Source organism: Vanacampus margaritifer, chromosome 11, assembly GCF_051991255.1.
Source record: "Vanacampus margaritifer isolate UIUO_Vmar chromosome 11, RoL_Vmar_1.0, whole genome shotgun sequence".
NCBI lineage: Eukaryota > Metazoa > Chordata > Actinopteri > Syngnathiformes > Syngnathidae > Vanacampus > Vanacampus margaritifer.
Genome location: NC_135442.1, coordinates 13629501 through 13642488, shown reverse-complemented (window position 1 = coordinate 13642488; position 12988 = coordinate 13629501). Strand labels below are relative to the sequence as shown.

The 12988-nt window shown below is 38.8% G+C and overlaps 1 protein-coding gene and 1 pseudogene across 2 annotated transcripts in view; both read left to right on the top strand.

Annotated features, from left to right (window-relative positions):
* Positions 1-6513, top strand: part of LOC144060439 (uncharacterized) — a 13810-nt gene extending 7297 nt beyond the window's left edge. The window contains exons 3-5 of the mRNA XM_077579988.1: positions 1869-1936; positions 2575-2952; positions 3761-6513. Of these exons, the coding sequence (XP_077436114.1) occupies positions 1869-1936; positions 2575-2952; positions 3761-6084 (2770 nt within the window). The 3' untranslated portion in view covers positions 6085-6513. The remainder of the gene's footprint in view (positions 1-1868; positions 1937-2574; positions 2953-3760) is intronic.
* Positions 1-12988, top strand: part of LOC144060250 (ciliogenesis-associated TTC17-interacting protein-like) — a 14639-nt pseudogene extending 1651 nt beyond the window's left edge. The window contains exons 3-9 of the transcript XR_013295887.1: positions 6753-6896; positions 7562-7737; positions 8272-8327; positions 8411-8497; positions 10994-11161; positions 12174-12288; positions 12459-12988. The product of XR_013295887.1 is annotated as a ciliogenesis-associated TTC17-interacting protein-like (transcript). The remainder of the gene's footprint in view (positions 1-6752; positions 6897-7561; positions 7738-8271; positions 8328-8410; positions 8498-10993; positions 11162-12173; positions 12289-12458) is intronic.

Below are 12988 nucleotides of genomic sequence, written 5' to 3'. Positions count from 1 at the left end.
AGATTGCGAATGTAAGGATACGTGTTGAGAGAGTAATTGGAAGTGTGAGACAAAAGTATGCCATTCTTGGCGACATTTGTACAATTGACTATTTAATAACTAAACGTGGAGATGACCATTGCAGCTTGGACAAAATTGTGCATGTTTGCTGTGCATTGACAAATTTGTGCCCATCACTTCTCCCTTTTGATTGATATTCATATGAAACCTTTTTAACACCACCTGGATAAGAAATTAAAAGTATGCAAGCAAAATCTGTTTCTTATGTGAATTTCAAATGTAGTAAAAACAATATGATTATCAATTCAGCTTATTTTTTTTACTTAATTTTTTTTATGTTAATATCAATTTTCAGGCCCAAGAATAATATCCATTGTTATTGTGCGTTAAACACAAATATCAATGTCCAATATGTTAAAAATAAATAATACAAGTAATGGCTATAGCTATACAAAGTGAAAAAAAAAACTACATGTATCAATTTACAAATAATAGGGAAGCAAATTACTTCTTTTTTTTTTAATGAATGTAGTTTTATATAAAGGACCAACTTTTTAGTGTCTATTCTACGTCACCGTCCTACTCAGGAGTGGATGAAATTTTAAACATGTTTCGCCTCCCCAATGTTCATCAGTGCAGCTTAGGTTTTTTTGTGATGCTGAGAAAACTGCAACATGTTTTTATTTTTTCTCTTCTTCAAGCAGTCATTTCTGATAACCACACAGCTGTATCAATTATTTACGTTTGAAGTCCTGCAAACTTTGGAGAAAGCGACCTTCCCGTACCACTTTCCTTCTGGGTCACTCTTCAACTTGACATATTTGAAGTGAAACCAATCAAATGGTTTGTAAGTACAATTTTCCGCATCGCACTAAATCATGCGTCCAGATTCTGGGCCTTGACAGAAACAATACATTGATACCTTAAAAAGGGGGGTTGTTTTCACTATTACTATACTAATTGGAATAAGAAAAATGGAAGCAAAAATGGCCTAAATATTTGAAATTTGTTAAAATTGGAACGACGAGAATCGGATGAATTATGTGGACATAGATAGATGCCAAACAATGGGAGGAATAAAAAAAAAAGGAATAACGTGTGAAGGCCACAGCCTTCACACAATGATGTTATTTGTAGTGTTATAGACCTTTATGCGATTATAGCCCATCACGTTGAAGCTAGGGTTGCACTCACTCGACGGCTGACCAACGATCTCTTCAGATTCCATCCGTATCTAAAAGTATTAGCTGAATTTGCACATTTATTGATCCCTCCGTTGAAAGTCAAATGATGTTGGTATGCCATTAGGCTAATTTCTTTTGATGCAACTGCATCAACAGGACGTAAAAATATAGCCTGAAATTTGAATCGGCATGTGGCTTGAATCTGGTAGAGGGCTTGGGCATGCCGCATGGAGGTCTGATAGAAAAGATCTTCAAAAAATAAAAAAATCCACTGACGGAAATGAGCTTTTGATATTGAATAAAAACAAAAAATAACTTTTTTTCTCATCTAAAAATACATGTAAACAACAGTCAACCAGAGTGGAGCGTAGAGGAAAACAAAGGGGATAAATACAAAATTTAAAAACGTTTCACTTGTGCCTCAGACCTGTTGCTACTTCCTGTCACTAGGTGGGGATAAGGCATCAGAATTTAATTTACCTGTATATAGAAATGTAGTCGAAGTAGTAGTGGTAAAAGAAGAAACCGAACAATGAACATCATGGACAAGTATGTAGTTATTCAATGCAAACAATAATAAAAGCACTTTATTTGCTGATTTTGAAATGAACCCGCGGTCTGAAATAAACAGCGCCCCCGGTCGGCCAACCGGGAAATGTATTATTTCTCGTATTATGTCTCCAGACTGGGTCTGGTCTGGAGACATAATACCCATAGTGGAGATGGAGTCAAGTTTAACAAGCAGAGGGAAGGTGAGCTAAAATGAACTGTTTGTTGTTGTTTATATAACGAAAACAGTGGTGGTTTGGCCCTCAGCGCATCGAAAGATAAGATTAAAAAACACACAAAAGTGGTCAGAGACAGGGACTTGCAGGATATGAGAGGCCAGCATTGACACCTTTTGTAAAAACAAGGTCCAATGTATTGCCATATGAATGAGTGGTACAGTTGACATGTTGGATAAAATCTGGACTAAAAAGAGAATCTAACAATTCCATTGCTTTGGAGTGTTCACTAGTTCAAAATTCAGGGTCGTCACCAACACACATCATTGGTGCGTGTAGACGTGAATTCACAAATTATCTGTCTTTCAGTCTGTTTAGTGTTTAGTAACAATTAATACTGAAATAACTTTATATTACTGGTAAACCCCTCAATATTTTTAGGGATGTAACTAAACATGTTTCTTACTCGTCCAAATGCAAAGTATTTTTCTAAATGTATTCTCCAAATGAACATAGGCTCAAACGTTTATATAAATTATGCTCCACCCCGTGACACGAGATTTGTTCAACTGGAGTTGCCGTAGAATAGATTTCACGTGACCAATACTCCATTCCAGGCTGCTTTTATATAGCCACACGCGGTTCACTATAATTCGTAATAATTCATTCTGAATTCGTACTTTACGAACTTACACATCGACACTGTGCGTCCGTCACTACTCTATTGAAGACAAACTGCTCCATTTCGTGTCTGGTTACATTCGTATCACACAGTTTTTGTCGAAATCTTTCGGCATTGTTTAGCTTAGCTTATTTTAGCTTAGCTTGCCGCCGAAAAAAAGGAGCCGCGTTTGTTATCGACATATTGGCTCAACAGACGTCAAATGTGACCGAAAAGGTTCGTGAATATCGTGTGAAAATGTTGGCAACAACGAAAGTCAAGTACAAAGAGGAGCTTTGTGGCGCACAAGAAGAGAATGAGCGACTACGTCAACTGATGGACGCTTTCTGCAAGCAGCCTCGAGTTGTGTTGAACAGAGCAGGTTTGTCACTTATTTAATCAATACTTTTCAACAATATGTCTATTTTGAAAGGATCCTTCATCCGGGCACTTTTTACCTTACGTTTACAGTTTTTCTCAAGTCGCTTTGGTACATGTCTCAGATAAGAATAGGTGCTCCTATTTTCAATGGTAAATGTTATAAGAATTATATAAGACAGCAGGTTTATTCTTTATTTTTGATTCGTTCGCATACCAACAACTAGAATGGAGGATGGAAGCCTAGTAGATAATTTGATATTGTAAACAGAAGTGACTAGTTGGACCATTGATTGTAACTAAGTAAAAATCAAAAAAACGTTTGTTTGTTTTTTTCGCATAGAATTAGCTAATATATTACATATAGCCACATATTTATGCTAATGGAACATTGACACTAAGCCCATTACAATGATTAAAAATACCCATTTAGGTTTGACATACACTTAGTGTTGGCTGAATTGATTTCTCTTCCCTTGCTTTATTTGTTCTTCTTTGCTGCCCCCTAGAGTTTGAATAATTAAAAGTTCGTCAACTCCTCGAGGATGTTGTACAGCTCTTGCAGATGCATGCATTTGTTAGCTTTTTGTCAATGAATACCAGATTTCACAACTTGAAATATTTTCAATATTTATGTGTGGAACAATCAGCGTTGCAGAGTAACGTTGAGTGATTTCTGGAACAAAATACGTAACATTTGCCAGCTTTGTTACTCTTTCACTCAGGTGGCCCATGTGATAATCTTAAATATAAAACACATAACGTCACAATAAACGGTCTTTACCAAACCATGTGTAACTTGTGTCCCGCAGACGTCAGTGAAAAATACCTTTGTCCTGAGCGGCAGGAGCCAGAGTTCCCTGGTGTGAAAGAGGAGGAGGACTTTGAGCCTCTTCAAGTTAAAGAAGAGGAGCAGCCACAGCCTCCCAACATAAAAAAAGAGGAGGAGCATTTCACAGATTTGCCCGTGACTGGTGTCCATTTGAAGAGTGAAGATGAATGTCAATATGAAGAGAACAAAGGGGCGGAGTCTCCAAGCAGCAACTCAAGACAACAAACAACAGAAGATGACGAGGACCACCGTGGAGGATCACAAGCAGACAGCATGTTAGCTCGAATATCAGATGGTGAAGACACGTTACACTCTCCTCAAACCGATGACTATGAACAGTCTGACGGTGTGAAAAATACAGACGTCAGTGAAAAATACCTTTGTCCTGAGCGGCAGGAGCCAGAGTTCCCTGGTGTGAAAGAGGAGGAGGTCTTGGAGCCTCTTCAAGTTAAAGAAGAGGAGCAGCCACAGCCTCCCAACATAAAAAAAGAGGAGCGGCTGCCGCCATACATAAAAGAGAAGGAGCATTTCACAGAGTTGCCCGTGACTGGTGTCCATTTGAAGAGTGAAGATGAATGTCAATATGAAGAGAACAAAGGGGCGGAGTCTCCAAGCAGCAACTCAAGACAACAAACAACAGAAGATGACGAGGACCACCGTGGAGGATCACAAGCAGACAGCATGTTAGCTCGAATATCAGATGGTGAAGACACGTTACACTCTCCTCAAACCGATGACTGTGAACAGTCTGACGGTGATGTGACATGTCACGCTGCCAGCACATGCTGGAAATGCTGTCAGTGTGGTCAAACTTTTGGCTGCCAGTCTCTATTGAGAAGACATATGATCAGCCACACTGGTGACAAACCTTTTGCATGTTCAGTTTGTGGTAAAAAATTTGCTCGAAAGGAATGTTTAAAAATGCACACAAGAACACACACTGGAGAGAAGCCTTTTGCCTGTTCAGTTTGTGGTCAAAAATTTGCTAAGAAGGAAAACTTAAAAAGACACACCAAAACCCACACTGGAGAGAAGCCTTTTACCTGCTCAGTCTGCGGTCAAAATTTTGCTCACAAGAGAAATTTAAAAATACACACAAGAACCCACACTGGAGAGAAGCCTTTTGCCTGCTCAGTTTGTGGTCAAAAATTTGCTCACAAGGAAAGCTTAAAAATACACACAATAACCCACACTGGAGAGAAGCCTTTTGCCTGTTCAGTTTGTGGTAAAAAATTTGCTCAGAAGGGACATTTAAAAATACACACAAGAATCCACACTGGAGAGAAGCCTTTTGCCTGCTCAGTTTGTGGTCAAAATTTTGTTCAAAAGGAACACTTAAAAATACACACAAGAACCCACACTGGAGAGAAACCTTTTGCCTGTTCAGTTTGTGGTCAAAATTTTGCTGAGAAGGGAAGCTTAATAATACATACAAGAATCCACACTGGAGAGAAGCCTTTTACCTGCTCAGTTTGTGGTCAAAATTTTGCTCAGAAGGGAAACTTAAAAAAACACACCAAAACCCACACTGGAGAAAAGCCTTTTGCCTGCTCAGTTTGTGGTCAAAATTTTGTTCAAAAGGAACACTTGAAAAAACACACCAAAACCCACACTGGAGAGAAGCCTTTTACCTGCTCAGTTTGTGGTCAAAATTTTGCTCACAAGGGAAGCTTGATAATACATACAAGAACCCACACTGGAGAGAAGCCTTTTACCTGCTTAGTTTGTGGTCAAAATTTTGCTCACAAGGGAAGCTTAATAATACATACAAGAACCCACACTGGAGAGAAGCCTTTTACCTGCTCAGTTTGTGGTCAAAATTTTGCTCACAAGGCAAATTTAATAATACATACAAGAACCCACACTGGTGAGAAACCCTTTGCTTGCTCACTTTGTGGCAAAATTTTTGCTGTGAATGAAAACCTAAGAATACACACAAGAACCCACACTGGAGCCAAGCCTTTTACCTGCTCAGTTTGTGGTCAAAATTTTGCTCAGAAGGGAAACTTAGCAATTCACATGAGAACCCACACTGGAGAGAAGCCTTTTGCCTGCTTAGTTTGTGGTCAAAATTTTGCTCACAAGAGAACCTTAAAATACCACACGAGAACACACACTGGAGAGAAGCCTTTTGCCTGCTCAGTTTGTGGTCAAAATTTTGCCACAAAGGGAAGCTTAATAATACATACAAGAACCCACACTGGAGAGAAACCTTTTACCTGCTCAGTTTGTTGTCAAAGATTCCCAAGTAAGGCTGAAGCTGAGAGGCACGAGTGTGCTGGTGAGAATAGCAGAGATGAATGATGGTGCAAAGAAGTTTGCCGCTGAATGAACGAATGATCTGTGTACCTGTGTTGTATGTGTCTGACTTAACCCTATTTTGAAATACTGTAGATTTTGTTTATAAAATGTTTCATCAACCTGACAAGGGGCTGCAGATTTAAACTATCTGACAGCTATAATCTGGCATGTTTACCGGTAATTGTCCATTAATATGCATTGTGCCTTAAATCATTTTTAAATTACATTTTCCATGTTTAATACTAAAGGTAATTACAATGACAGTGATTTTAAATCTATAATTTTGTGATCTATTTGTATTCGTAAATACTTTCTTATCATTATTGTGTGTGCCAAAACACTCAAAACATTGTATATAGTTTGTCCTTTTTTCTTACATTTACACTAGTATGACTCACTCTGTAAATATAATAAAAAAGATGTCATCCATTATTACTGAAATAACTTTCTCTTTTTTGGTAAATCCCTTAAAGTTACCTAGTGAAGTCCTGCGATTAATTACGAATATAAAAAAAATACGACAACTCGTCTGTCGTCTGTTTTCTGAAACATAAAGCAGGATTTATGACCGAGAAAAGACCTGCATACAATGTCGACTAGTTGTGTGGCGTAACATTCGCCCGTCTTATTACATTGTTAATGTTTTCATCCTTCCCAACACGGGTACAAAGTCTGTTTTCAACACAGGACATTAATGGAGGAACCCCAGGATGTGGAGGCTCCAGCTCTTCTTCCTTCAGCGGCGACCAAAGAAGACAAGCACGGTTCAGAAATGGTGGCCTCCGAAGAAGCTGTGGCGTTCTTGTCCAGTATTGGTGAGTTCACGGGCGATTTTAGCGTATACTTTATGCACGAAGTGTGTGCACCCCTGAGGACATCCACCACCTGTTTTTGGCACCTGTTGACATGCTCAAACCACGATCAGGCACTATGTATGATCGATCCGTCCAGAATCGGAATGAAATCTCAACTAATAAAGTACTGCGGTAAGTCACAGTGTTAGGCAAAAATGAGGCAGAAGTTTTATTTCTGTTCTATATTTATTATTGTGAGCCACCGTATGTGTTTTGAGGATTTACAAAATGGCACACTAGGAAAATAATAAAACAAGAGGCCTTACTTGAAAAATTATTCAATTAAATGTATTGCGCATAATATTAAGTAAAAAATGTTAAATAAATGTTTAAAAACAAGGGAGTCTTAAAAATTAAATACATGTACTTCAAAGTTAACTAGAACCGAATTGGGTTTTTGAAAAATAAAATAACGTGCTGTACATGGGAAAAAATCAAATAAAATGGTAGTAGTACTGTTGACACTTAGACTTGGTTTGAGTCTCATGCTCAAAGTACTCTCCTGCTCCACGCTGATGATGATAATATTTTGGTCAAGCTCATCATCATCACTTAGTTCTTCTTCTGACCTAAACATTAGCAGGTGATGTTTTATACCCAAAGACACTTTTTTTTTCTTCTTTGAGCTGTCAAAATGTGTGTTTGCGGGACTCTCTGGTGACCATGTCGGAAGGGGGTCGAGACTTGGGGAGTTTCTGCGTGTCAGTGGAATTTGCCCACCGAGCCCGGCAACCATGTATGCTGGTACATGCACAAAACCAAGGGGCCATCGACGACTCCCCATGTGGAACGACAGTGACAGGTGAAGGGGTCCTGCCCGATTTTTCTGGCCGTTAACATTCTAAGCCAGCCGATACACGCCATCACGATCTAAGCACACAAAAAAACAATGGGGGCTCTTAATATCAGCTAATAAAGTTTATTATTAATATATTATTATATTATTATAATTAGTTGATCATTCATACACTCTCACTGCTGCATGATTGTTTAGATCATTGTTAGTCTGACAGATGATTACTATACGTGTTATAGGATGTCAACAACTGGCCAGTGTGTACAAAGAAATATGTCAATCAATGTGCACTTCTCAGTTTTCAATATATTTACTAGGGAGATTTTAATTTGACAATGTTTACACTTGTGCTTGTAGTTTGCAGTCCTGTAGAACTGTGACTACATCAAATTGAGCTGTTTATAATATTTTGCCCCATGCAGTAATTTGTTAAGATAAAAACCTCTATGCAAGAACAAGGCCACATTTCTGATAGATGTTATTGGATTGCGCAAGTGATTGTAATTTAAGTGTGCCTTTATTTTTGGTTTTCCATATTAGCCTACCTAACTGCTGACCTAGAAGTGTTGGAGGAGGACCACCACGAGTATGCCAAGGCAGGTCACTGAGTGCGATAAAGGAAACACATTCATGACATGCATCCCATGATATCTTTAAATACATTTGCATTTCTTTTTAGCTTGATGGCCACATTTTGGATAAGCGGTGTCACATGGTGGAATGTGACGGAGAGATGAGGATCGATAAAGTCACCACTGATGGAAAGGTGAGTTACAACCAAAGTGAAACCAAGGGTGAACTTAGGATCAGAATGTGTCTGAGAAATAACAGGTGAAATACTGCCTACATTATAACATTTGCATTCATTTATATACAGCAGTCAGCATTATTTTCATTTTGTAGTGTTTCTATTGGCTGCACTATTTCTAGTCTTGTATGTGCAATATGTTCAGGGTCTTCAAGTGGTGCTGGCTAATGTAATGTAACTTAAGCCATACTGTATTGCCAGTGTTGGGAGTAACGGCGTTTAACCCCTGGGCGTTATTTTATTTTGAAATGGCTTGGTCAGAACCAACAAAAAGCCAAAAAATAGTCAAATAACGCCCAGGGGTTAAACTAACGGCGTTTGGTAACTCAGTTTTTGTCATAAACGGACTAATCTAACTAATTAATTACGTTATCGTTGTTGTATGAGAAATGCGTTGTGTTAATTTTTTTTATTAGATTCAAGGCTCGAAGTAAGCTTACAAGACTTTTTGCGGTGAAAGACTCTGAAAATGTCATTTGCGCACAGTTAGAGGCACTGTTGTTGTCGGACTTTGTCACAATAAAAGTGTCTTGACAGCTGAAATATATAGTGACTTTTATTTTGGAGGTGCCGCAGGAAGCGTGTCACGACGTGACGGTCGTGTCGTCTTTCTTCCTTCTGGACCTTAAGGCTTAGTTAGCATATTTTACCATTTTAGCAAAGAGTCCAAGTCCTCGCCTGGAACTGGTTTGACAACTTTGACAAGAATGACCTTAATAAAAAAAAATAACAGTCGAGATTTGCCGAAAAACGGTCGCCATGAGGAGCGATTTGTTGACAATTCTGTTCCAATAAGAACCATATTGCGACTCCACAAGCACCTTAACAGCGATAATGATACCGATAAGTCATAGCGACACGCTCGCTTAGTGTAATTAATAGCGCCAACAATTGTATTTCTCTTATTTCACAAGTGCTAAACGTGTGAAAAGTGTTGAAAGAAATATGCTCACACTCATGGAGGCGATGGAGTGACATTTGTATGTGAATGATGCATGTTAATCCTCGAGTTGGGCAGTTTTCTGACGTAAACCAATCATCAAACACGTCTTTATATGTGTAGAATTATAAACTGAAGATATATCCCCATACTCTCATATTTGAAAGTGTACAAAAGTATATGTTTTTCAGAGAGATCAAGTGGAAGCTGATTATTCTGAAGAGTAAATATAGTAGTAGATATGGCTATTATTTTGACCATGATAGCATCAAGCACTGTATATTTTAATAGCATTGGCAATTTCTTTTATCTATTATTGATAATTTTAGCCCGCAACAAAAATCTTGGAGCAACTGGCTAGGGACTGTCTACAAGTTACCTATAGATGACATATGTGCCACAAATCACCATCTATCCAGTATTTATTTTATTTGTATTATTATTCTGATTGCTGTAGTAACTGGCAGTGGTAGAACATACATCACCGCTCCAAATTTAATGTATTATTATTATTATTATTATTGTATGATGTGTCATATTATTGAGTGAGGCATATTTTAAAAACATTTAAAATCCAAATTGTTTGATATAAAACTTTTTTAAGTAGTGAAGATAGTTTCCTTTACCTGGTAATGAGTTACTTTTATTATGAAGTAATTAAATTACTAACTCAGTTACTTTTTAAAGCAAATAATGAGTAACTATAACTAATTACTTTCTAAAGGAACGTTCCCAACACTTTACCAATCAGATTTAATATTCAACATCCTAGGGCCAGAAATGGAAAATAAACACCAACAACGGAACGGTTTCTTCAACCAATCAGATTTCACATTTGTCTTCACAAGACCAAGTGCTGGCTCTCCATGACATCAGCATTTTTCCACCTGTTGATTGTGATTGGTTGGTCTAAGCAAAACGTGTTGCAGCCAATTTCACACAGCAAAACATTAATTTTTAAAAATGTTTTTGTCGTGTTATCAGGTAAATGTTGATTCCGAACTGCTCCAGATGATGTACATGTTATATTGCACTTTTGTATAGTATGGGGTATATGCCACGGAGGAGGCGGGACTTCCGACTTCTTGGTTTTCACTCATCAGCTTTCTTTCTCTTTCCTGTTTGTGACGTGTGGGCCGTGTCACAGTTCTTGCACTTCCGCCTTTGTGCCCCTCGGTTGCGCGTTTCCGTCGATGGGTGGGAGTGTGTAGTGTGTCTGTCTCAGCTGTCCGAAGCATTTCAGAGAGTTGAGACGACCGGTTGGGGGGTGCAGGGGTGGGGGTTCGAGTGTTGGAACGCGGCCATCCGTGGCCGGAAACGACGCTGACGTGTGAAACCCGGAAGTCTGTGGCATCTAGCCTAATGATGGCTTCTATAATTCATGTTATTAAGTAGATTTAGTCAGATAAATACCCTCTTTAGGCCCAGATACCAATATCTTGGTGCAATATAATTCAACTCAATTTCTGGCCCACTGTAAGATGCTCTGTGTATGTGTTTTTTTGTGCGTCCAGGAGGTGACAAGAGCCAGTGTTTCATATTCCATGGCTGCCCTAAGATGTCTTATAACTGAGGGTTCCAACTTCTTGCTCATGCGTCTTATTGTGTTGAGGAAGAAAGTGCCCGAGCACATGACTTTCATCTCCTTTGACCAGAATTTACGCATCAGCTGCACGACTTTTGTAAGTGATTACACAACTTCAGTATGGACATTTTTGGTTGCACTGTATGGATAAAAATATTCGGAATACTCAGCCATTACAATGTAATGAATTGCATTGCCAGACTTGTCAACAGTATTCTGTCACGGCTGGCTGTGGTTTTGGACCCAAGTGTGTGGAGGCCGAGGTAAAGTCCAAAACAAAAGGGTTTTACTAATTAAACAAGAACAGGGTGGTGCTCAACGTGCCGACAGGTAGTGATGGCAGTGCGACACTGAAGCTTCGATACAAGCTTCAAACCCTGAACTACAATTCCATAGAACCACTGCTTCAAAGCTTCTTTTGGTGCGGAAAAAATCACGTGACATATGACGTCCGAAGCAGCGACTGATTCGTTGCCCGAATGAATCACATGCCTGGTTCGCGGTCCAATCACGTGATTCTCGATTCTGACAGGTGACAGGTTGGATCAGCTTTGAATTTGAGCGTCAACCCTTTATGACCGCTCTAAACAATGTACTATTCGTGGGTTGTCGGTGCTGTTGAATTGTCATTGCCTTGTGTTGTTACATTTGGTCATTCATGGAGCCAGCCAGGAAGAGAGGTCGTTCTGAAAGGTGGGAACACTTCAATCTGATCACTCCTGATAAGGTGTGCTGGCTGTTTAAAGTTATGTATATAGATCAGAATCAGAAAAAAACTTTAATTATCCCCGGGGGACAATTATTTATTGATTTATTTTTTCGAAGGGCATTTTTTTTTTCGATGCGCAAATTAAATAAAAAAAACGTTTTGACTTGGACAGGAATGGAACCTGAGTTACCCGAGTGGCAGGTGATAATTTTACCACTTAACCAATGTTTGGTTGTAAAGCTTATGTAAAATAGGCTTTACCTTTTTACTTTCTTCAATTGATTTGACCTCAGTCAGGTGCATGTGTAGAAACAGTATATGTAATATGATTAGTGTACCCATTTGGCTATATTATTATACAATCAAATTGCATTTTTATTTAAAAACGCTTTCTCTACAGGTCCAGTGCTTAGTGTGTGCTACTGAACTGAAGTATCATGGGAATACTTCCTCCATGATTAGGCACTTCACTGCCAAGCATGGAGCTGCTGTTAACCAGGGGAACACAAATCAAGGTATGCTATATGTATTATACTATTATTAACTAGACACACAAACACAATATGATATGACTTTATTCCATTACTCATAGGCCTGCTTCGTTTAAGTGCAATTTTACATAAATTCTTATTTTCTTTCATTCATTTTCTTTTTATTTCTTTGTGTCTTTATTTTTTTGTCTTAGTGGACCGGAAGTCAAAGCTGGATGAGGCTCTTGTGAATATGGTAGTGAAAGACTCGCAGCCTTTTTCCATCGTGGATGGCTGTGGCTTCAAGGAGTTTGTGGCATTGCTTGATCCCACATACACTCTTCCATCCAGGCGGGCTCTTAAGAACATGGTTCTCCAGAAATATTTTTATGCACGCCAGCATCGTCGGTCCCGTGCGAGCGAGTTTTCTCTAAATGTGGAGAAGTTGTGAGCAAAAAAAGAAACTGGCTCAATCCAAAAACAGTGGAAAAAATAATGTACCTCAATAAAAATCTTTGAGTGTCCCCCATGACCCCCTGTCAGTTACACAAGCACACCCAACCTATGCCATATTTTACCAGCACTTTCTCCTCAATAACAAAATACACACATTCATCAGTCTTTATTTGTCAATAGAACATGCTATTCGGTCTTGGTGTGAGTCCATCAAAGAATTTTCAAAGCAAAGATGCTTTAAATCCACTGCAGCCTTGCAGTTTACCAGTAGAGGTCACTGTAACTGAAG